Here is a 26463-nt window from a genome sequence, read left to right on the forward strand (position 1 = left end):
CTTAATTTTGAAGATTCCCTTGTTCCTGCCTGTCCTACATTGTTTCTACCTATATTAACTATCATGGTTAAATCAGTGGAGTTTACCTCAGCAAAAATATCATGTTCTTGCCCTGCTTCCCACTTGGTGTATTCAACTGATTTAAAATGCACCTGATACCAGAGGTTTGCCTATAATGCCATTTCCTTCACAGCTTGTTCTGTTAATTTCTGTCTCTTTGGACCATACCTTCACCACACTGTGTCTGCTCTGATATGCTGCTCTGCATGCTGCTCTGCATGCTCCTGTGTCTGGGGGCCTCATTTATAAATGTTGCGTAGGCACAAAAGAAGGTGTGTGCCACTTTCTAAGCAAACTTTGGGATTTATAAAAATAAAAAAAAACTGGACGGGAGATTGTGCTGTCCTTCACAGACATTTTGATCCGTGTGTATGCACATAAACTTGAGAAATTAGAAAATGAGACTGATGGCAGAAGGATGAGACTCAAGAAATTTAAACTGATACCATTGCTTAAAATAAATCGAAATATTAACTCAGGTATTATAAACCTGTGCAGCAGTGGTCCCCACAGCCGGACCATGCCCAAGAATGGCCTAAAGAATGTTAAGAGAACTCAAGGAATCTCAAGGTGTTCACCTGATTTCCTTATTCCCCAGATCTCAATCAGATCGAACGTCCATATGGAAACAAATAGCACAATTTATTAATAGCATCGATGGGGACTCTTTGCAAGACACGTGAGGACACGGCTGCAGTGGAGACGCTGAGGTGTGGCGCATTCAGTTCCTGCTCAGCTGCAGCATTACCGACCTCATTGGAACACGCAGCGACTAAAAACAATAGAAAATATCTCAATTGTTTATTTAGCTAAATGTTTAAACACAACTTTAATGCATTTGGTTTCTCAAACTAGGGAATACTAGTCACTAATCCATTCAGGAGGGATTCCCCTATATTTCCAGCAACTCACTCATTAAGGGGGCTGAGCTCTGTTGTCCCTTTTCTCTCACCCATGGTGCAGACATTTTATCCGTGTAAAGCTATACGCCTTTTGACCTCCACTTTTATGTCGGACCACTTCTTTTGGATTTCTGATAGGATCCAGCATTGTGAGGCAGCAGCATTCACAGTGTCCACAGCATGCTTCCACTTAAACGTCTTTCTGGCATTTGTGATGGCCACACTGAGTGGGTTTACATGGACAGTTTAATTCCCTTTTCATTCGGAATGAAAGTTCATTCCTATTAAAAGTGATCTTGTAAACACCTAATTCGGAATGAAAATGGCCAATGTGATTGAAAATTCAATCCGATGTAAGGGGCTGGAATATTCCGTTTCTAATTCCGAGTGAAAGAATTTCTCGCACTTGTATACACTCATTCCTCTTTAAGTTCATTCCGGTCTTTCTGCGCATGCTCCTTTCCTTGCTCTTCTGGCGCGATGACGTATATAGCGCGCATAGCAACGGACTGAGATAGAGCAGTCGGACTCGTTGCACTCACCGGTTTCCATACACCAAAGCACGGTCTTCTGTCTCCCTTCTTCGACCTTCGACCTTCTACCTCCCTTCTCCTCCTCAACAAGGTTGTTGTCGTACTGCTGCTTCAAGAATATAAGCAAAACAAGCCCGAAATAGGCACTAAGAACGGCATTGTCAAGCATCGTGTTATCCGGAGCGAGGACTACAGTGTTTTCTTCCGGTACATGGCCCCGTCCCCTATCCAATCAGAAACCTTCCCTGCCCCAAACCTTGCGCGCACCCAAATAAAGGCAATTAAACTGATCTTCTGTGTAAACCCTCATTCAGAATGAATGTTTCCCATGTAAACTACCTGTAAAGACTTTAATTCCGAATGATTTCATTCAGATTTATTTCATTCTGAATGAGAAGCCATCATATAACCGTAGCCACTGACTCCACCAAACTGTCTTTTTCTTGCGTCAACATTACCTACGAGAACTTCCATTTCACACTATGTGAACTTTCTTTTTTAGCCTCTCTGACGAATTTGTCATCGTTAAGTTAGTATGGATGATTATTAGTAAGGGGTGTTTTAAAGACTTTTCCCAGGTAACTATGGGTATTAAAAGAGTGAGGACAAGACGCTCGCTCATGTGCGCCAAATTTTGTGTTGAATGTGATTTATAAAAGGAAATCGGCATGGGCCATGCATACGCACTGTGTTTAAAATCAAATTATTTTTGTGCATAAGCTCCAAACAGTTTTAAAAATGAGGCCCCTGGTCACACTATCATAGTAGTGAAAAGATGAGAGAAGTTTGAGGGCTTTTATTAGACTGTCAAGTGGTGGATATTTGTGTATTTGAGTGTGTGTTTGTGTACTGTACGTTTGAGTGTGTATTATGGAGACAGGCTAAAGGGAGAGGAAGTGATGCAACCATCCAAACAGTGAACTTGTCTGTTGTCTGTTATCTTTATTTTTGCTTATTTGAATGCTCATGAACAATGTGAATGATTTCCTCTGTTGCACAGAGAAATTCAATACCTATATCTGTGCACCCACTCACAACAAGTAAACCACAGGGAAAAGGTGAGACTGGTAATTAATGTGTCCATCTTAAAAAAGGAACGTGTATTGAATTGAAGTGATGTTTGTTGTTTTCAGGCCACTCAGTTCGTCTGTTGGGTCAGAAGAAAGATGGAGGCCGGAGGCTCGGAGGAGCCAGACTGGACCTGCCCAAGATCAGGAAGAACCCTCTCATTGAAATCATCTCCATTAACACTGGGTAGGATACAGCTACACAAACAGTGAACATGACTTATGAAACATTCAGTTCTTTATTTGTGAATTCAATTTCACTGCTTCCCAGCGATTCCGCTTCATGGTGTGTTTGTGTGCTCTCTCTCACTCTCTTTGAACAACCACTTAAACAGAGCCCCTCTGTGCTTCTAATTTTATCAATTTCACATGGTTTGCTTGGTGTGTGTGTGTAGTAGTGTGTTTGTATGTGCGTGTGCATAAAGTGCTATTTGCTCTTCAAATACAAATGTAATAGAAAGCCAACAGGTGTGTAGCCCTTTTTCTCAGCTTCAATTTGACTTTCATGAAAGAAGGAAAAAAACGGACACAGCTACTGTACATAGAAAGACCCTTCCTTTCTCACATTTTTGCTCCATAGCTGTGTTATTATGTGTCATCCTGGTACAGTTCTTTGTTATTGTGCCGGTTAGGTCACTGGCAGTGAGTTATATTTTACCATAAACTGTAAAGCAAAGAAAGCCGATTTTATAGTGTAGATAGATAAATGTATATATTGCAGATTGTGGACAGCTGGATAGGTAGATAGACTTGACCACTTTCATGTGTGTAGATGCTCGAGCACAACACCTAGACCCGCATGTACACCCACATTTTTATGGGCTAATTTCATGTTGTTTACAGATCTGTGTGTCCCTGCTAACCCATGTGCTGTTTTCTCAGCGGGCTAGTTAAAACGGGTTACGACCGACTAATTCCACTGTGCTGGGCCTCCACTGATGATAATCCATCAATCATCCTCCAGCACGTCTTCAGTGCCTGTACACTAATGGCCTGACTCACAAAGCGAGGAAGTAAATAACTTGTAGACCCCGCACCAGTGTTCGATGAGACTAGAGCTTTCTTGGTTTCAATAAATACTCTTCTGTTCTAACTTGGTCAAGCCCTTGAGCTCTTAAACTAGCTGTCATGAAAACAAGCTTCAGCTGTTGTTAATCAGCACTTCAGAGTTAAGGACACTACATGATGGACAATGTATCATTTCTTTATCTGAGCGTGTTATATGTACATTTGTTACTGTCAATAAGGGGGTTTCAACATTTAAGTGGAACTCTCATCAGTGTCCCTGAACCTTCAGGGCTTACAACATTCTTGTCCATGTAACATATAATGGCCTATCAACAGGAGGGCTGTGACCTGTTCTCATGTCCTTACCTATTATTTAACTTAATTACCAGAGTAGGTTTTATGATTATCATCTCGCTATACTTTACATTGGTGCAATAAATGTCATTTATTTACTTTTTTTTGCTTGTTACAATAGGACCTTTGTCTTCAAAAGCCCCTTTTGTACACCCTGTTCAAGGCTGGAATGTTGCGCTGTTATTCCATCTTCCTGTTCTTCATAAAATGTACAAACACAGAGTGGGGGGTAGTTGTGGTTCACCATAAAGCTGGCAGCTAGGGTAGTAACAGCCGGAAGGACACTCACACAAGATGCTGTTGTTTTAAATATCTTGCCTCTTTAGCTTCTGGAATGCTGGTATACTATCTACACTGATCAGCCAACACATTACAACCACTGGCGGGTGAAGGAAGTAACATTGATCATCTTGTGACAATGCAGTGTTCTGCTGGAAAACCTTTGGTACTGGCAATCATGTGGATGCTACTTGACATGCTCCACCCACCCAAACACTGTTGCAGACCAAGTAAACCCCCTCATGGCAACAGCACTGGTTGATGGCAGTGGCCCCCCTGCAGGACAGTGCACCCTGCCACACCACAAAAACTGCTCAGGAATGACCCCAGGAATGGGACAAAGAGCTCAAGGCATTAACTTGGCCTTCAAATACCCCAGATCCCAATCTGATCGAACATCTTAAGAATGTGCTGTAACCCCAGAGGTACCCCCGATCCAAGGTGGGTCCTTCTTGGACTGGGCTTGGCTCTGACCTGTCAAGGCATGGACACAGGACCTCTGGAGGGTGTCCTTTGGTGCCTGTCATCAGGGCACTTTCATTACTTTCAGATCTTTTGAGTCCCGTGGGCTGTGAGGTGGGGTACCAGCACATCTTACAGATATTTGGTCAGACTGGGATTTGGGGAATTTGGAGGCCAGGTCGATACCTTGAGCTCTTTGTCTCGTTCCTCGGACCATTCCTGAGCCGTTTTTGTGGTGTGGCATGGCATATTGTCCTGCTGGGGGGTCACTGTTACTGAGGAGTGCCGTTCCCATGAGGGGGGGGTACCTGGTCTGCGCTGGTGTTTAGGTGGGTGGAGCGTGTCAGGTGGCATCCACGTGAATGTCAAAGGTTTCCCAACAGAACATTGCATTGTAACAAGATGATCAGTGTTGTTCACGTCACCTGTCAGTGGTTTTAATGTTTTGGCTGATCGGTGTGTAATCACACACTGGGAAAGAATTATGCAGGTGTTGTTTAGTTCAGTGGTGGATTTGTTTAATGGTTGATCTTCTACACGGCAGTTTTGCTGAATCTCTGTTCAAAGGGGCAGTTTGCAGGTTTTAGGTGCATCTAGCGGTGAGGATTGCAGAATGCAATCAGCTGAAACTTTCCCCATGCACCAAGCGTGAACTCTTGTATAAGATTCCATCAGTTTTCATTGTTCAGGAGGTTTTTACCAGGAGCCAAAATTAAAATCTCTACCTTTTCACAACAAACGGGCCAGATGATTAAAACCAGTAAAAACACTAAATAAAGTAGTTTCATGTTACAAATCAGTGTTTCTTCAATGCTGTTTGGGAGAGGGGAATCCCTCTCCCGGGTCTCCAGGTCCGCCAGCGCGTCCCCACCGCCGCACCAGCCTGCCCAGGCGCACAGTGTGGACCGTGCGTCATCCAACCATGAGACCCCACAGTTTTCGTCTCCTCATCCCCTCTTCTCCCCAACCACTTTAATAGTGGGAGATTCAATAACGAGGAATATCCGATTTTTTAATGCAGCCACACACTGCTTTCCTGGAGCCACAGTCCCGGTCATCCTGGAAAAACTCCCTGGACTGCTGCGCTCGCTCCCATCCTCCATAACCCGGGTCTTGATCCATGTGGGATGCAATGACGCATCTCGACAGCAGTCTGAGCTGACTAAAAAGGATTTTAATGCCCTTTTTAGATTTTTAAATGACACCGGAAAGTCTGTATTTATCAGCGGTCCTCTCCCAGTACACACCCTCGGAGCAGGGCGTTTTTCAAGACTCCTGTACCTCAACACCTGGTTACAGTCCACCTGCAAAGCTCTTAACTTTGGTTTTATCGACAATTTTAACCTGTTTTGGAACCGTCCCTCCTTTTACAAGCCCGACGGTGTCCACCCAAACAGGCTGGGCAGCCAGATGCTAACAGCAAACATTCGCCACGCTGTCCAGTATGCTCCACGCGACTGACTGTTTACCTGCCACACCCCCTCACCGGAGTCTACTTCTTCTACGCCAACAACACCAACTGCTCACAGCACTATTTCCCCCGCCACCACCCCCCACAGGCCCCAGCTATCACTGCCACTTCCACCGGTCATTTTCCCTATAGAGACCATTGCTCTGCCCCGCCGGTTGCGAGCCCGCAGAGGTGGTGTGGACCATGGGATCCTTCGCCCGCTGGCTCGTGTCTCAGCTTCAGCCACTTCAGCCACTGAGGAGCTTACTCTCCGTATTGCCCTGATTAATGCTAGATCGCTAGCAAACAAGACTTTCTTGTTAAAAGACTTTTTCACCTCTCGTGATCTGGATTTTCTGCTCCTGACGGAGACTTGGCTTCAGGCTGGTGAGTGTACACCGTTCTCTGAACTCCTTCCTCCTGACTGCTTATTTCTCAGTTCCCCTCGGACCACCGGCAGAGGTGGAGGTCTAGCCTCTGTGTTCAAATCCAGCTTTGAATGTCGTCAAATTCTATTTGACAATTATTCCAGTTTTGAGCTGCAACTGTTTGAGCTAAACCTGTCCCCTCCTGTCATGTTTGCAGTTGTATATCGTCCTCCTAAATTTAATAAGGACTTTATTAATGACTTTGCCGATTTTCTATCAGAGGTTACTGTGAAGTATGACCACTTTTTAATTTCTGGCGATTTTAATGTCCATGTGTGTTGTGAATCCAGACCTCTGGTCAGTGATTTTTCAAACCTCATCGCTTCTTTTAATCTCATTCAGTCTGTGACCAGCCCGACTCATGAGAAGGGTCACACCTTAGATCTTGTGCTATCACATGGGTTATCTGTGAGTGTAAATGAGATATGTGAAACAGCATGTATTTCTGACCATCTGCCTGTTTTATTTACCGTTTCAGTCCCCTGTTCGCGGACTGTAACCCGTGCTCCCTCACGCCGCCTGCGCATGTTGAACCCTCAAACTGCATCACAATTCTCTGCCATGTATGCCGACGTAAACATGTTTAGCACTCCGGATGTCAATCATGGTCTTAATGCCGAAGAGCTTTTAAGTGTTTTTAATTTTACATGCACTGATATCCTGGACTCTGTTGCCCCTTTCAGATTTAAGCGCTCTAAAGCATTTTTTGAGCCATGGTTAAATGACTCCACACGTTCTCTCAGACGTTCATGTCGGCGTGCTGAGAGGAAGTGGAAAAAAGATAAGCTCCACGTCTCCAAAGAAGCTTTACGTGAATGTTTATCAGCCTACCAGCGAGTCGTTAAAGCTGCCAAAATGGAGTATATATCAAATATTGTCTCCAATAACAGTCATAAGCCCCAGGTTCTGTTCAGCATTTTTAACTCCCTTGTAAACCCGTGCGATAACTCTCCAGTCGTGCCATCGCCCACTCTCTGTGAGAGCTTTCTTAAATTTTTTATTGAAAAAATTTCTGCCCTTAGGCCAGTTGCTTCCACTCTCACTGCCCCTGGTCCTGACCCCACTGTGCCTCCTTTACCTGCTGTCTTTGACCAGTTTGAGCCAGTATCTCTCTCCTCACTATCAGATATAGTTAAGCATCTGCGGCCGACTAACTGTCCCTCTGACAGCATTCCCTCTCGCCTCTTCAAAGATGTTTTTGGTACTGTGGGGTCCACTGTTCTTGCTGTCATAAATACCTGCCTTAGCTCAGGGTGTGTTCCAGCTGCTCTCAAACATGCTGTAGTGCAGCCCCTTATAAAAAAGAAAAACCTGGACCCCTCTCTCCTGTCAAACTACAGACCAATCTCCAAATTACCATTTTTGTCCAAGGTTTTGGAGAAAGTGGTCTTTACTCAGCTGCAATCATTCCTAGTGGCCCATGACATGTATGAAAAGTTCCAGTCTGGCTTTAAACCACATCACAGCACTGAAACAGCACTTTTGAGGGTTTTTAACGATCTTTTGTCAACTGTTGATTCATGTAACTCTGCTGTTCTGGTGCTGCTTGACCTGTCAGCAGCCTTTGATACCGTAGATCATAGGATCCTCCTGTCTCGCCTGGAACAGTGGGTGGGTATCACAGGTACTGCCCTTCTATGGTTTCAGTCCTACCTCACTGATCGGAGCTTCTCAGTTAACTTAGGGGAATTCAACTCAGCTACGGCTCCTCTCACCTGCGGTGTCCCCCAAGGCTCCATTTTGGGCCCCATCCTCTTCTTGCTGTACATGCTGCCATTAGGGTTGATTTTTAAGAAACACAACATACCTTTTCACTGTTTTGCAGATGATGTACAGATCTATCTGCCCCTTAAATCCATTAGCAAGGATTCTGTACAGCCACTGCTAGAATGTTTAAAAGATGTCAAATCCTGGATGGACAGTAACTTTTTAAATCTCAATGAGGATAAAACAGAGATCATTATGTTTGGATGTGACCCCTCCGATTACTCTGCTGATTTTCTGGGCCCCTTCACTCCTAACATCCGTTCCTCTGTTAAAAATCTCGGTGTGACCTTTGACAGTGCTTTTAAATTCGATAAACAAGTTAGATCAGTAATACAAACCAGCTTTTATCAACTCAGGCTTTTAGCTAAAGTAAAGGGCTATCTCTCCCCCCAGAATCTAGAGAGGGTAATCCATGCTTTTATAACCTCACGTCTGGACTACTGTAACTCGCTTTATGTCGGTATTGACCAGTCACTGCTACACCGTCTACAGCTTGTCCAGAACGCAGCAGCCCGCCTCCTCACTGGAAAGCGTAAACACGATCACATCACACCAATCTTGGCCTCGCTCCACTGGCTTCCAGTGCGTTTTAGAATTGATTTTAAGATTTTATTGATTGTTTTTAAAGCCCTAAATGGGCTGGCACCCCCTTATTTAACCGAACTCCTGCACTTTCATGCTCCCTCCAGAGCCTTGAGATCAGCCAGTCAGCTATTACTGGCTACTCCTAGGACTAGGCTGAAGACCAGAGGCGACAGAGCCTTTGGGGCGGCTGCCCCTAGGCTCTGGAATAGCCTGCCCCTGCACATTAGGTCTGCCCAGACCCTAGAGGTTTTTAAGTCTTTTCTTAAAACCCACTTCTTCTCTCAGGCTTTTAACTCAGGTTGAGCTGGACACCCAAACATTTTAGCTTATTTTGATCTTATTTTATAACTCTTGTATTTTATTTTATTGTATTGTATTTTATGTATCTTATGGTTATTATTGTGGTGTACTATTAGGTACCTCATTGTATTTGCTTGTTTATTTCTATTGACCTGTTCAGCACTTTGGTCAACCTTGGTTGTTTTAAATGTGCTTTATAAATAAAGTTTGAGTTGAGTTGAGTTGAGTTATCGCAGACATGCTGCTGGCTATGGAGGCTGATGCGAAAAATGCGAATGGCCGTATCTAGAGCCATTGTTTGTCCATTCTGGGCTACTGTAGAAACATGGTGGGCTCTGTGGATGAGGACCCGCTCCCTTTGTAGATATAACTGGCTCATTCTAATACACAACAACTCTTATTTTCAGGTGATTATACACTAAAGGAAACATACTTATTATATTACATTTCATCTCTGTCAATTTATTGCCCCAAGTCCTACACACTTAACCTTTAAAAAGGGCTAAAGACATGGTTTGCAAACAATCCTGGAAGTCAATCATGATCAAAAATCTGGCTCCCACATTATATTATTGTTTGCCTGACCCGTTAATTGTGCCATGATTCTTTTCTACACTCATGATACTCCCAGCCTTAATTCAAAGAGGCATCAATACAAAAATCTAGTGAGTGCTTTCCTAAAGTGCTGATGGTGCCCTAGATGTTTGTGGTCTGCAGAGCTCAGTGGTCTTTATTCCTGACTAAAGCTTCTTAGACTGCACTAAATCTAATATGACTAGAAATAAATGTGAATCCAACTGGTTCAGCTTTGATTTTTTGGATAAACCAGCACTTCTGGTTAGGACTGAAATTTGACATGTTTTTTTAAAGACAAAATGGGAGCTTTGTGACCAAAAGAAAATGCAACCTTCCCCTACAACTGCTGCAGTGTAATCAGGGTTTTCAAAGTCTCATTCACTGCTCCCTGTAAACCGTTGCCTAAAATTGGCCATCCGTGTCATATGATTAGTTTATTCGTGGTTTTGTTGTTGTGAGTAGTTGCAACAGATGCACACGCACTCTGTTTGTGGCTCTTTCACTGTGTATCATTTTGATAACTGTTGGTTAACAGATCTCAGTTCCTCTCAGTTCACTCCTTGTCACTATCACATCACAACTGCAGTGTGATTATCTGTGTTTCTTGCTTTATGTGCCTCTATTCTGCCTTTCTGACCCTTTCCATGTGTGTGTGCTTATTTGTGGGCCTTCTACTTTGGATGTGTGCTGATGTCAGTCCCTTGCCAGCATCCCTCCAGCAGGGGGTCTGTATCTGATCCAAATGAACTCACTGTTGTTTTTCAAAAGGGTCAGACTGGCTACAAATAAATCCCTTTGTTTTTACTCTTCTAACTGGAACTCTTTTTGGGGGCCGGGGGATTACGCGGATGTGTTGACTGGGTGAATCTTTCGCAAATAACTCGGTGTTGGTGAAAATCAGAGCTTAATGTCTGCTTTTGTGTGAATTGGTCAGTCATGGTATCACTAATTCGATATGTGTCTCTAAGTGTGTGTGTGTGTGTGTGTGTGTGTTCAGGAAAATGGAGAGAATGTGCTCTTTATGTGGGCTGTTTTTAGATAATCTGTTTTAAATATTCCACTGAGGTAGTAGTGACATCACTGGTGACATTTGTCAGCTGAAGACACAGAGAGATCTTTGTCTGACACAGAGGCACACACACATGCGCAACATCAGTTGCAGTTGTTCCCCAAACTGCCCCTGCGTCACAAGAGAACATTTGAAACCATTAACTTGAAGTGTGTGTGGCCTTTAATGTCTCCGGTTTGTTGCCAATTTGTCCCTGTGTGAACATGTGGGATGCATCCCTTTGTTTTCTAATGTCAAGTTGATGTCATGCTGCATTCTGGAGTGCTTCCACAGGTTATCTGCAGGTCCCTGAAATGCCTTGAATCCAATCCAGTTTTAGGAGATAAAGTATTAACATATCTTAAGTTAAGTTAGTAGATACTTACTTACTTTTCATAATGGGAGAACATGGAAAACAACGCTACAATTATTAGTATGTTAGCATGCTGATATGAGTATTCAGCTCAAGTAAAACCCCACACAGTGGCTTGCATGGCTGTATACTCTTTGAGCCTGTTTATACCTGGTATGGACAGTGCTAAATACAAATGTACACGACAACCAAGACGCATTGTGAGACCATCACTCAAACCAGTTGCTGAGGTAGTCTGGGATGCATTTTACCACATATCTTTTGTAGTGTAAACCCTAATGTGTCCTGATGCAGCCCTGAATGGCTCTGTCATCATAGCAGAATGTAGTGGTTGTTTTGGTGACAGCACTTAACGCCCTGTAATTTGCCCATTTTAAGACCCTGACACACTAAGTGGACGGCCAGCTGTCGATCAACGCTGGGCTGATGGTGACCGTCTTTCCCCCAAGCCGGTGGGTTGTGTCCTACACCGTTTCCACTCATCAGCCCCTGTTGGCTTTTTTTCAGCATATTTGGCATGTTCAATCGGCAACAGCAACGGTGGAGCCTGTTGGTGAATGAAATCACTGTTATTGGCTGTTCAGCTTAGTACACGAGAAGAGAAATGAAAGTGAGGAAAGTAAACAAAAAGCTAAATTCAAGAGGAAGTGAGACCAAACAAACTTGTTTCATCGTGTTAGACTGTTTTTTTAGCCATTGAGCTTTTTCGCTGGCACACGGTAAATATGTTCTTTTCTTTCATTGTGTTGTTAATGTACTAACAGGCTAACTAACATCAAGACAGTCTTCTGGTCTCCCTTTTTGAATGATGAATACAGCCTACCACTGACTACTGGTGTGCAGAGTTATTGCCTCTTATGCAGGCGCAAAACGTATGTGCTGGTTGGCCGTTGGCTGTAGTCTTTGCGGTGTGTTCAGTGCACCTTCGGGACCAAGGTCTGGCAACGTGAGGCGTCGCAGCAGGGGGCTATCATCACTGCTAGTTCTCTAAAGTTGGTTAAGTGTGTCTGGGCCTTTACAACACCTTGGATGAAGTGTTGTATGTCTAGGGCTGGGCTATATTGTCTGTGAATAATACTGCAAGATTGTTAGGCTATATTGCGATGCACAATTTGTATCAATTTTTTGGAATCTCTTCTACGCCACTGTTGGCGACTAACATATTAAACTACTAAATAAACTAAATTTAAAAAAAATGAATCGACTGTGCCCATCAGCTCAGCTGTCAAGAAAGCTTTAGGGATGTTTGGATCTTGGGAGACAGGGCAAAACAGTAGGCACATTACACCCTGTTACCGGTGAAATCTTACAGGTCTATCAGATACCCCAAAGTGCCCTCTTATGCAGAACAAACCCTAAAACCTTAACCCACTTTGACTATTTGTCTAGTGATCATACTGACATTCATATTCTTAAATAAAGCCCATTTACTCATTTTAAATTACTGTGCACGTTGTAATTTTAGTCTGTGTCTGACAGATGGACCTATTGTATCACCCCCTTCACTTTATTAGTGTAGAACCTCTCAACAGCCTGCCGTAGAGTTTCACCTGGGACTACCTTTGAAAATTTAATTTCATGTTCAAATTGATTCACAATATTAGTTTCATTAAGTTGCATATTAATTTCATTTAGACTTATTAAATCCAAATTAGATTGGCTTTTTTCCCCACCCAGTTAATTTTATCCCCATCAGAAAATAAATTCAACACAGTCCAGCTAGTCCTCAAATGCCCTCTGGCTTTGTATTAAAAGAACGTTGTCAGGTTTCTCCTGGGCCATTAGCACAGCTATTTTGAGTCATCTTTGGTTGACACATTAATGAGTAAAAGCCCTGATTAGTTCTGTGAAGGTTTAGTCCAAAAGCAGCATGTCGCAGCAATGATATCACTAAAATCAAATTTTTTGTTCCAGTACACTAACACTGTTTGCTTTTAAAGTCTCAGTTTGATTTAGTAATTAACTTGCAGACAGTGAGAATCACAGATTTATTATGGATGTGAAGGACAAATATTGAATGATATCTTATTGCAGATGTATACAGCATTACATTTTAAAGTGCGCTTGCAATTAATGATATTTAGCCGCAAATGTGCGCTGCATTCATGCAAATGTCCTTGAATATGTCATTATTCAAATCCTTTTTAATAAAATATAATCAATTTAAACTCTGTATTGTAATAATAATTATTGTTGAACAAACTTGATTCAGAAAATTAAGTTAAATTAATCTCAAATATGTTTTAAATAATAACTTCACCAGCCTTTTATTTGCAACACCATGAATAGATGTTCGAATCAGCATAATAGCTCCATCCTCCTGTGGATCTTGAATATCAGGAAAGTTAGCAAGCTTGTAAAGACGAAGTGACACAAAAGATGCTAAAATCAAACAAGACAAATCATTGCCAAGGTTTTAAGACAGTTATCTACTTTAATGATTGATTCTTAACAGCTTTCGATAAAGGCAAACCTTCACACCTCCATAGTTTTGCAACAATACAGCTTAAATCTTTTTGACAGGTGGTGTATTATTGAATGGTGGGTGAAGCAGTGGACGGAACTGTAATTGAATAATGAAGAGAATAAAAGAGAGAAATAGTGGAAATACACACACTTTTGGTGTTTTCCAACATGTGATTAAATGAGACATGGTCACTTTGTGCTCCACCCTGCTGGTGCTCCTCATGTTGACTCCAGCAGCTGATGCTGGGCTTGTGCTCTTTAACTGGCTTATGTTCCAGTCGCCAGCATTTAGTTTTGGGTTGTTTCTTAAGTTGTTTCTTACATAGCTCCTTCATTCAAACAGTTCAGCCCAAGGGCAGAGTTCATTTTTCATACAGCCTCAGACTGGAAAAAGACTTCACTGTCTTTCTAATGCTCTGTTTTGTGTCCCAGTTTTAGCAAGCTTGATACTATTAGGGAAGCTGTTGTGTGCTGTGTGTGTGTGTGTGTGTGTATTTTGCCCTAGGCTACACCAACGGTCCCTTCATGCTCTTTGTATATCTATATGTGTGTGTATGTGTTGTCAGCGGCAGTAAAAGCCCCTTTGTGAACAAGTTGAATCGTAATGCTTCAGTGTCATAAACAAAGAATTTACAGCCACTCAGTCAGAATGGTTCATTAAACCTGTGCGTGTGTGTGTGTGTGTATTTGTTGCCGTGCCTGTTTGTGTGAACCATTGCCATTAGACTCCAGGCATTAAAAAGTCCTTTGTTCCACAGTTACAGCTCATTTCATTTCATTATCTATCTCTTCCCTGTTCTCTGTATCGCCACATTTTTGGCAGCCATAATCTCTGTTATTGTTATTGCAATGTACTAAAAGTCAGGTGTTAATGATCCTCTGCCCTAACCCCAAACCAATAACCAACTTCATTTGTATCCTCGAGGCAGGCAGGCAGGTAGACAGGATGACACACAGGGACAGGGAGTCTTGTGGTTTGAGATCTCTCTCAAACACGAGTGAGGCACTGCTGGCAGGCTGACTGCTGCCTTCATGTCTGATTTCTGCTGGCAGCTCGTACTCTCCAATAAATCGTCAGAAGTTGAATTAATGCTCATATGGAGGTCTGTGCTGCTGTTTAAAACCTGTGTAAATGTTACTGCACAATGAAAGTTATGTTTAGCATCTGTGGTCATCTGGTATGTAGTGCTATTTATTTAAGTACCCATGACGTAGACTACCACAAGTGGCCACACAATCAAACGTGAGATGGACTTATTGAATAATTTCATCATGTTGAAAATATTACGAGCAGTCTTACATCTGTCTCGGCAAATGAACACAAATAGGTTACATTTTGAATCATTTAATTTACTGTCTTGTGCAGAGGAGATGAAGCTTCAGTGATGATTGGATCTACAAGCGGTTAAAAAAAAGTTATGCAAACTGTGAATATTCAGTTTCCCCAGTTGGAGAAAAAAAGTGGCAGGAGTCGTTGCGGTGCGCTCCGGTAGCATTACACTTATGGAGGTCATGCATTACAGATATGTTTGATATATCATTCATAAACAATTTCATATAGTATTTTGTCTCACCCGTTTTATGATACTGTGAAAATATTTAGCTTCTGTCGGGTTCATGTTTTCCTTTGCCACCTCTCGCACATCATTCTCCCTCAAATGCTTTCAGGGTTAAACTCAGGATGGGTCGATAAATAGAGATGCTGCCATCTCTTGAATAAAAGCAAACATTGAAGGATTTGATACATAATACATTTCAACAGGCTTGGTTTTTGTAACGGGAGAGTGGAAATTTCTTCCTTTCTGAGTTTCTGGCCTCACCTATCCAGGGAGTATAAAAGATAACCTTGGAGCCCATACAGCATTTTATCCTCTTTCCTTTTGTTCAGCTCCCTCTATTCAATTCCCCCTTTTTTCACCTTCTGACACTAATAGTAACATATTTATCTGCTTAACAGAAAGCTAATTTAATCTGGCCATTAAGCCATGTTGAATATTGCACGATGCCTTTGTTCGGGTTTTGAAAAGATATTTAATACCTTTTTAAACATGAATGTTTTGGATGCTTTACTCAAGCTGCATAGTATTAATCTCTAATCATTTTATGTGTTGTTTTCTATTCTATTAATTTCAGTGGCTGGCTACAATCATAAAGGATTTGAACCGGCTAGTGGCTCATTTCTCTCAGACCTTTATCCCTGCCAAATCCTTGATTTCTATAATCACTAATAATCACCGTAGCAGAATACACACACGCGTGCACACACACTGTGTAAACAAGGCTGATAGAGACAGAGTGGAAAATGTCTGCGTGCTTGTGTTAGCGTGCATTTTGAATATGTTTGTGTTAGCTGATAGGCCCCCAGTGTGTTAGCTGCTTGTTTCCTGCGATTTGCCTCTGGCTGCCACAACTTCTCCATCCTCTCTCCCCGCCGACACAGTGGAATAATAGGTCTTATCAAGCTCGCTGCTGACCTTTACATAGATGTGTGTTAACCATTGTGACCACGTTGTAATGCTCAGGGCTCGAGCCAGCTGAGAGAGGAGTAAATTTGGGGGTCACAGACGTCTAGGTGAAGTGGAAAAACAATAAGCGTCAGAGAGGGCAGGGCCAAAGTTAGAACTTGGCTGTGAAGTTACAAACACAGCAGTCCTGTGCTGCCTTAAAAAAAGATGTTGACACAATAATATTTCATGACTCGTGACCTGATGTTACCCCAAGTAACATTACCTCGTGAGAATTAATGTCCAGATTCAAAAGAAATTAGGTATTTAGGAATATTGATTTTAGATCGAATTGCCATTAAAAAAGATAAAACAAATAAGAAGGAAGAGGGTGCTGCTTCCCTTTTGGCTCGTAGCATTAATGCTCCAGGGTCAGCCGAGGTAATAGAGAGTTGAGTTGAGGACACTGTTTTGGACACAGCAGTGTGTTTGGACCGTGTTTTTCCACCTTTTTAAGTCTTTGAAACAGGGTGATAACAATTTAGAATGACAACACAGCAAATTCCATGTTTGTGGCTATGGTTTAGTGTTTAAAGTAATTTGAATTTAAAATTTTAACAATCCAAATATAGGTAACCTAGCATTTGTCTTTCTTTGTGTGTGATCATTTGTTTGTGTTCATTCAAAGTGAGAAACATTAAGTGTATCCTGTAAGTGGTTGTTTGTGTGCAAATACAGTGCATCTACTGCTGGATAGCAGTAGATACACTGCATTTTTACCCATAGTTGATTTTTAAAGGATGATTTAATTATGATAGTTTGGAACAGAAAAAAGCCGATCACAGATTAATCGGCCAATATCACCCAAGAAACCTCTGACTGTGTTAAGAGCTTCCATGCAAGACAGCGACCAGAGATTGGCAGTATTTCTGTTACTTGTAGTTTAAATATTTATTTCAATTACTTAATTATGAGTATTTTGTCATTGGTGTTTGACAGGACAGAGAATTCAGATGTAATTTGTAGGGCTTACCCTTGCAAATTGGAGATTTGAATCATTAGAGAGGCCCCTCAGTTGACTGAGATTGCTTTAAGTTTTCTCCTCTGCTTGGAGGTGCTGAATTTACAGCTTACAGTCACTTAATACAACAGTCTGGCTTTTGTTTGGTGTCTCGTGTCAATAAAAAAGGTTGCTGCAGATTTGCAATCTGTTTTTAGCGCAGTTAGCTTGTGTACTGTATTACGTGAGTACTGCTGCCACACTGAACGTCCTCAGTCGTCAGTGCTATTGAGTGGAGTGCTTTTGTTTTTGAAATACTCTTAATACTTTCTCGGTGATCCATAAAACTTAATTAACAAGACTAGGTCAAAATGCTAGATTGCTTTTAATTTGAAACAAGGGCTTTTATTTCAAACAGAAAGTGACAGTCAGCCGAGAACAATAGTTTGTACAATGTCCTATTCGCGCCATTACTTGACCAAACTAATAATCACTTGCCCTCTTGAGCAGCACAGTGCATCAAAAATGGCCCAGCTGATGTGTGTATAATGTGTGTCACAGCGACCAAGGTGTTCCCATCACGTCACATTCAGACACACAAACAGTTCCTGAAATCGTTTGATAAATGTGTTGAAAGTACAGTGTAATGCAGAATATCTTTTGCGACAAAAGTTTTAAAAGGAGACAGTTTCCTGCAACATAATGACTGGAAAACATGTAAATCAGTTCTTTTGGCTCATGAAGCTGCTACCTCTCATCACAGCTGCATCAGTGTGTGGGAGTTGTGCAGCTTCTTCTTCAGTGCTACACTGTCTCACACGGCTGGAAGAAATCGTAACAGCAAAGACGTACAGTACACACTGACCTGCCTATTTATCTGGATCTTTCTGATTTAGCAGAAAAAAAATCAAATCTCTTTTTCATCTGTTGTAATAAGTGATGCAGACATCAGCTCCTCTTGAACAGACATCAGAATCTCTTGACTATACCTCATTCTTCCAACTGTCACATCCAGTTAACTTTCCAGTTTCCAAACATTGTTCGTTACTCACTTTTCTTATATCGTCTATTATCACATTGGCACTCTTTCATGCTTTTCAGCACATAAATGACAGTCTTCAGCACCTGATAGTTGTGCTCCACTTCCTCAGTTCCAATCAGCACGCCTCAGAGCTTCCTCCGCTTCCAGATTTCTCGTCTGAGCCCTCTTTGCAACAATTTCTGTTTGGAGATCAGTTGAAGTCAGCACATTGTGTTTTTTTTTTAGAGGCCTTGGCATGGTGGGGTAAAAAAGACACAGCACAGCTCACACTTTATTATAAAGACTATCAGTAAAGAATAGTAGAGTCGGTATAACAATAGAGGAGCCGTTTTTTTCTGATAAAAGTCTGCTTGAAAGAGAAAGGGGAGCGCGATACAAAGAGACACAGGGAGGAACGAGTGGAGATGGGAAGTCATTAGCCGAGTTAAAAGCAAATTGAATCAGGCCTGTGTGCTCTTTTATAATTTGAATATCTCTGGTAGTTACAGTGTGGAAGCGAATGAGGCCTGTGAGGATGAGGAGCCAGCTGTGCCAGAGTTGCCTCAGAGAGACGCACGAGGAATCTCTCTCATTTTTTGCTCTTTTTCATACACACACAAACATTATCCAACAAGCGAAGCAGGTATGTCAGCTCCGTCTTGAGACTCCCTTTCAGGCTGTAATATCACCGCTACTAGGGTTCATGCGATATTCACTGCAGATGATTTGTCCCTATCTCTCCCTCATCTTGAAAGCAAATAGCAAACCGCGTTACACCGCTCTACTTGACTGCGTTTTCATTTTGTTGATCACTGGTCAATGATCTCATCTTTTCTTTTCTGTGTTGTTTTTCTCCCCGAGGAGCCCGAGTGAAAATGCATCTTGTGAAGCAGCAACGAGAGGGAGAAAATGTGCTGATGTGCTTCAGAAAAAGTAGAGTTACAGAGGAGTGAAGGGTGTTTACACGAGGCTTTCTGATCACGTACATATGTGTGTAGGATTGTGGGAATGCATGGATGCGCCACATACACACACAATCCCTTTTGATTTTGCACTTTAGCACACAGACAAACACACACACCTCCACAAAGGAATTCCCATTTTCTTTTTCTATTTCGTTCCCGACACACACATGATCATATGCAGACACGCTCTCACTCACCCACGCGCACACCCACGCACACATACCCACACCTCTAGCTATGTACCATGGTGGCCTTTCCTGCTGTTTATCAAACCAATGTATGGGTAGTTTTCAGCTCCACTGGTCTGAACATATTATTCCATTTCCCCTCTTCCCTACTGCTTAACACACAAACACACAAATACATGCCTGAGACACACACGCGCGCACACACACACACTCACACACGCTCTCCATCCACTCTTCTTCCTACTCACTCACCAGGAGAGACTTTGCTCCCCACAGTAAATCCAAAAGATTGATGTGTCTCCTTGGACAAAATGAGATTGTGTGTCATTACAAGGCATTACACAACAGAACCCCTGAGTAACTGAATTAGCCCCAGTGAGCAAACATGGTTTACACACACACACACACACACACACACACACACACACACACAGACACACACACACACTGATCGTCTTACAGGTTATTTGCACAAACCAGTTTCCTTCATGTTTCCCTCCAAGAGGTAGTTGTCAAGACAGAAACATCAGCCCAGAGATGAGGCTCTCCGCCTGTGACTAAAACCTGAAGCATGTCATTTTGTCTGTAGGGGGTGTGTGTACATATGCAGTGCAGTCAGATTATTTGGACAGTGACACATTTTGTGGTGTTTTCACCAGTGCTTTGGACTTTAACAAGAAACACTGGCACTTAGGTCAGACCCTCTTGACTTTAATGTGAGGATGCTTAACTCTGCAATGAATCAGACGAAGTGTGTAGGAACTTTTCATCCACACACCCTAATTTTAGGGGGCAAAGTAACTGTTGAAGTCTGGGTAAAGTCAAAATAAATCTGCGTTGTGTGCTTTTCACACAACAACAAAAAAAGTGCTATTAACAATAATAGCAATAAAACTTATATGCAGTATTCTGTGCTCTGAGACGCTGGGGGCGAGCTGAAGAACGAGCTGCCGCAAAGCCACAGACTCACGTTTGCAGCAAATCCAGTAGCACACACAGTCTATAGTAGCATAGCATGCACATCCCAACTGAGGACTGAGTGCCACTCCACGGTGACAGACTCTCATTCAGCAGCTAACACAAGCACACACCCACAGCAGTGAGCAGAAACTGCTCGCGGGCAGGGGTAATTGATTTGGGCTGAAAGATTGAATATTTAGTCAGTGACAGCTATTTTGTTTGTGTTTACATCATTGTGACATTTAATAGCATGGTTCATGTATATATTTATTAGACCAAAAGAGCTAAGTTTACTTGTAGAGAACTTGTGGAACATAGTGAAAGCTCTGCTCAAGTGACACTGATTCTATGCGCTCTAATGTTAGTTTTTTCTATAGCAGGGGAGGGGTTATTTACAGGGTGGCTCCAGTTCGAATAAAGGCTTGATGTTTAATAACCCCCATTTATCAGCAGACATTTAGTATGTCCTGTGGTGATGCTCCACAAGGCCTGTATCTAAGCCATTTTAACTGTACCGCAGCCAGTAAGGCTACATCATCAAGCTACTTTGGATGGGCATTCCGCCAAAAATTCAGGCCTAGCCAAAGTCCTCAAAATTCAGTCAGTTTTTGAGTCTGACCCTCTGCTGGCTTTGCCTTGTGCAACCAATGAGATGACAGCTGGCTGTGATGTTCCCAGCATTGTAAAACATTACCATAAGGGCATACCAGAATCTGTTGCAGTGGGACTTTCCTGCTCTCTCAACCCTGTGAAATAGGCACTCAGTGGAACAACATCCAACCAGATTTTATGGATCTGTCAAACACTTAATACATCACAAATCAGAATGTAGAAGGTTGTATTAAAGGGACAGTTCACCCAAAATCAACACTACATATTTTTTCTCTTACCTGTATTGCTGTTTATCAATCTAGATGTTTTGGTGTGAGTTTCTGAGTGTTGGAGATATCGGCTGTAGAAATATCTGCCTTCTCTCCAGTATAATGGAGCTAGATGGCACTCAGCTTGTGATGCTCAAAGCACCAAAATATTTTTCTTTCCAGAAATCATGACCTGGTTGCTAAAGATAATCCATAGACCTTATTGTAAGCAGTTTGATGTAGGAACTATTTTCTTTCTACCGCGCAGAAGGAAGCGTGTGTCTACTCATGGATGAGAGGCTCGTGATAGTGACAGTGCAAGGTGTGAACATTAATGGCATCCTCATTGGCTGAGGTTTAACGTAGGCTAGTTCAGGTGAGCTGCACGCTTCTTTCTGCGCAGTGATATGGTTGGCAGGTGTGGTTCAGGAGGCAGAAAATAGTTCCTACATCAAACTGCTCAGAACAAGGTCTGTGGATTATCTCAAGTAACCAGAGTATGATTTCTGGAAAGACACATTGCTGTTGAGTTTTTCAAATCTTTTTTTTTTTTAGGCACATTGAGCACCACAAGCTGAGTGCCATCTAGTTTTATTATATTCAAGAGTAGGCAGACACAATCTGCCATAGATTAATAAGTAGCACTACAGGTAAAAGGAAAAATATGTATTTTTGCTTTTGGGGTGAACTGTCCCTTTAAGCCTTCAAGCAATTTCTCTGACACCTGCAGATAGCCTTATTTGGTCGGTTACTCACCTGCTTGGCCAGTGACTCAGTCACTTACTATTCAGTCACTTGTTAAGTCACTATGAGCAGGTCACTCAGTCTTGCAGTGAGACAAGTTGTCTTCCAGTGAATCAGTAATCTATGAGTTCATCAGTAAAGTCAGTTTGTCAGTCAGACAAGTTGACGACAGCAAGTGATTTAATCAGTCAGTCAGTTACACAGTAAAGTGGTCAGCAAGGCTGGCGAGTGAGATAATTAGCTGGCTAAGCAGAGCAGCTTCAGATCAGATCTCGTACCACTTGATTTTTTCAGTATATCTGGTGGGTCATGATAAACAAACATCATACCATTCTTGTCCACTAACAATGGGCTGACTGATGGAGTTCAAACACTGTCTCGAGGTCTGCTGAAAGACAAAACAAACAGTTGTGAAAAAACCTCAGTTCCTATGTAGACAGGGGGTGGTGGTCTCACACACATACACGTGCTGTCCCTCTCCAGTCAAAACAACAAGCGAGGCTGCTGTAGTAGTTACAGAAACCCAGGGCCAGCATGTGACACATTTTCTCACACACACACACACACACACACACACACACACACACACACACACACACACACACACACACACACACACACACAGAGCTGTTTCATTGTGCAGCACTGGGAACACGAGACTAAATAACAGAATCCAAGAGGTCAAACACACAGGCTGGATTGAACACTAAGAGGAACAGGCCCCAGCTGCATTAGGACACACACTTACACACAGTGGTCTATTCACAGATGAAAAGAAACACAGACACACACACACACACGTCCAATACACACAGAAATGCAAAAACAATATGTGAAATAATGGTGAGAGAACTTTGTGTTTGTTTATTTCTCAGTCTGACCAGAGCTACTTACTGGCAGGACAGAAGACAAGGCCATGGTAGTCCAACTTTTTTTTTTACATCTTGAACTCTTGATTGTAAAAGGCTTCAGACACTCGGGTAAACCCCTTTGATTTGTAGTCTGAATCAACTTTTTACGGGTCAATGGGCCATCTCTGAATAGCCACTGGAAAATGTTCACAAATAGATTTAAACTCTGAAAACCTTGGCATGATTTCTGTCATTCATCAGTGTTAAAACAGCTTCTCATTGTGTTCTTGTTTTGTGTAATAAAACACGTGTGAGTTTTATTCAGGATGATGATGAGTGGCCATTTTAGGAATTTTGAGCAATTGATTTTCATTTAATTTGCTTCAAAAGTGAGCCAACGCTCAAAACTCACTGAGCAGCGGTGAAGTGCGGCTTGCAGCAAGCTGTCATGCAGTGTCTATGGAAAGCTGCGGGGTTTGTTTCAAGCTGTGGCCGCTGGATTCTACGGCAAAGTGCAGCCAAACTAAAACTTGAGGATAGTTTAATCTTTGGCAGCGAATTTCAGCCAGAGAATACCCTCTGTCCCATGACTCCTGTGACATGTTGACCTGTGTTACAGTGACTTTATTTCTTCCTAAAACCCATGAACACACCTCCCAGCTGTGGAAGAATGTAAATATTACACTGAAGCACACTTTACAGCTGCATGGTGTTTTTGGCATACATCCTGACCATGGTTTAAAATGAGAGCCCCAAATAAGCTTCATCAGTGCAAGCAAAGTTCCCATGTAACTTGAATGCAGCCATCTCTGACTATGTATCAAGGGTAAACAGAGTTAAGCTGCCAACCTTTCTCTGAATAACTAATCATCCTCTATTCATTGCTCCTAATAGGTCTCTACCCCATTGTGTCAGCAGTCTTTGTTCCTTGACTCCACATTATTTTGCAACCTCCACTTTGACTTTGAGATGACACTAACAGTAAACTTACAGGCTCGAGGCTTTGTTCACTCGTATAATAGCAGTTTTAAGATTTTGTTTGCTCATATACCCACTCCACCCCTCTCCCAGTCTCAACAATAAGGGCAATGAATAATCTTACTTTACAATTTGCAAAGTGCTCAGACTTCCCCTCACTGTTGAAGCTTTGTTTTCATAATTACATCTTTAAGCCCGCACAATACGAACCCCCCTAAACACACACACACACACACACACACACACACACGCACACGCATAAATGCACACATGGCTTAATTTGTTTATGCATAGAGCAGTTTTCTAATTAATGTGTACAGCCTAAATGCTTATCATTGAGAAAACATTTTCCTGCTCAACTCGCTCCCGGTCTGTGTCTATCAGATGCTGCACAAGGGAGCCTCTCCGAAGGGAACTATACTGTATTTGTGTGTGTGTGTGTGTGTGTGTCTATGTATGTGTGTGTCAAGGGAGGTTTACAAATGTATAGAGGAACCTCAGGGTTTTCCTTTCTTTGTTACCTTTTCAAGGCTGCAACCACACAATAGTCTCTCTCTCTTATACACATGCTTGCATGCGCACACACACACACACACACACACACACACACACACACACACACACACACACTGGGGAGGTTGCCTCTCTCATTGTAACACATTGATGAACTACACTGTTGTCAGGTACAACAGCTACCTCTGTGGTTTAATTAACTGGGACGAAACAGGAGGGGGAGAGGACCGAAACAAAGGAGGGAAAGGATGAAGGCTTGATAAGGAGGAGAAATATTTTGTATTAATTCCAGAAGTATTTATCCCTTACACCACTGGCGTGTTGTTGATGTTGTTGTTTTTGTCATCAAATGCTACATTAATTTTCAAGAGCAGTAATATAATAGTGTAATTTCAGCAACTCTTTACAAGTTCTGCTTGTCGCTGGGTTGGATAAAATGAAATCTCTGCTCTTTCTCTTCTCTCGTCTTCAGGAAGAAAAAAAAAATGAAGCAATTCAGAATTAAGTAACTCAAGCCCAGCAAAACTTGAGAAGCAAAGAGTGGTGTGTGTCAGAGAGAGTGTCACCGCCCCTCTCCTTCAGTCCCTGTCAGTGTAAGGGTGCCGACTAGTTGTCGCAGTCTGTTTAGTCTGATGGAGAGGTCGAAACTGCTAATGCGTTGTTGTGATACTGGACAAATGTTCAGCAGCAGCACACTCACAAAGGCACATGAGCACACATACACATTATTGATGCAAAAAAAACACACACACACACACACACACACACACACACCCAAGCAGGCCACTGACTGTCTCTTGAGATTAATGTTGGTGTGATCCACTCAGCTGGGCCTGATCACATTAAGATGGATGGACCCCCTGGTGGTGTATATGTGTGTGTGTACGCGCACATGCAGGGCCCCATCTGTCTGTGTTTTCTCCACAGCTAGGTCCTGTGACCTAGCTGCCATCTTTAGTGCCCTCAACTCCGATAAGCAATACCCCGAGAGGGAGAGATGGATGGATAGATGGATAGATAGCTATATTCTCTATTGCTTTTCTGTTTTTTTCCCCCCATGGTGACATTAAAAAATGCTCCTGGCGTTTTGGTTGTTTTCCCAAAAATGATTATAAAGATATTGTAGGTGTTTCAGGGGGCGCTTACACTATAAAGGTCTTTCACAATTTAGTAAATGCAGTAGAAAAGAGTGTTGATAAACCTGTATGTTCCTTGAGCCTCTTGCATCGCTGCTTTGGCAGGTTTATGGTAATTGATCTGCTCAGTAGCTAACAGTAGCAGGCTGTAGTGAAACTGAGCTTTGCCCTGGTGTGAGCGTGAACAAGGCCAAATCCCAGTACACCCTTTGGCCCATCCACTAAACCCTAACCCCTCTGTTTTGCACGCTCATGTCAAGGCGTGGGGTGTCCCAGTGCTTGTTGGAGTAGAGGTAGGGCAAAGTGTAAGGGCTACATGGTCGTCCACACAGAGGTTTTTCAGAGGCACATTTCATATGAGAGATCAATGGCACGTGAGAATCACCACAGCAGAGGACAACATATTCGCAATGTCCAGGAACTCTCGTTACGCCTGTTCACGCCAGCGTCAATGACTAGCGATGATGTTGTAGGGTCTTGAAGGTTTGTCCCATTTCAAAGGGAAGATTTCAGCCACTACCCTTGTAACTCCGTTCTGAGGGACAAGATGGCAGTCAAAAACAAGGGTTCAGGGCAAAAATAAGAAATAGGATCGGGCCCAAGTGTCCTTATGTGAACCAATATTAGAAGAACATGTAGTCTCAAGTAACCTTTCCTCTGAGAAATACGGTCAAATTAAACTTTGACCCCATTTTCCTATGTGGACCTGATAACATTTTCTGTGAACCGTAACATCTTTTGCACTTTCTGAGAAGTAATTTTCTCTGAAATGCCTTTTTCATCTCCATCTGTGGTGTCTCACTCTGGTCTTCCCAAGAGCGGCTTCACTCAGAGGGCAGTGGAAACTATGAGGATACACTGATAGTCTCTCCACTACTTCATTACTCTAGTCATGAGATCTGTGTTGTTGGCCTGTTTGTGTCAAGCTTCTGGGGAATCCCTGCTATTTCTCTATGAGTCTGTCACGGACAGATACAGGGTTTGCACTTGTCATCTACAGCAGTCTGATTTCATAGTCCCATACTTGCTGCCTTACACCACAGCATTTGATGGTTATTAATTAGTAAGACTTTTTTGTCATTGCAGTGCAGTGTATAAATCCCACAACAAACCAATTTGAGCATTGTGACACTTTTATAAAAGAG

The 26463-nt window shown here is 42.5% G+C and overlaps 1 protein-coding gene across 1 annotated transcript in view; it reads left to right on the forward strand.

Moving 5' to 3' along the window:
• Nucleotides 1-26463, forward strand: part of cdkal1 (CDK5 regulatory subunit associated protein 1-like 1) — a 295150-nt gene that overhangs the window by 103118 nt on the left and 165569 nt on the right. Inside the window, exon 7 of the mRNA XM_050045680.1 lies at nucleotides 2629-2749. Within this exon, the coding sequence (XP_049901637.1) occupies nucleotides 2629-2749 (121 nt within the window). The remainder of the gene's footprint in view (nucleotides 1-2628; nucleotides 2750-26463) is intronic.

Source organism: Epinephelus moara, chromosome 6, assembly GCF_006386435.1.
Source record: "Epinephelus moara isolate mb chromosome 6, YSFRI_EMoa_1.0, whole genome shotgun sequence".
Lineage (NCBI taxonomy): Eukaryota > Metazoa > Chordata > Actinopteri > Perciformes > Serranidae > Epinephelus > Epinephelus moara.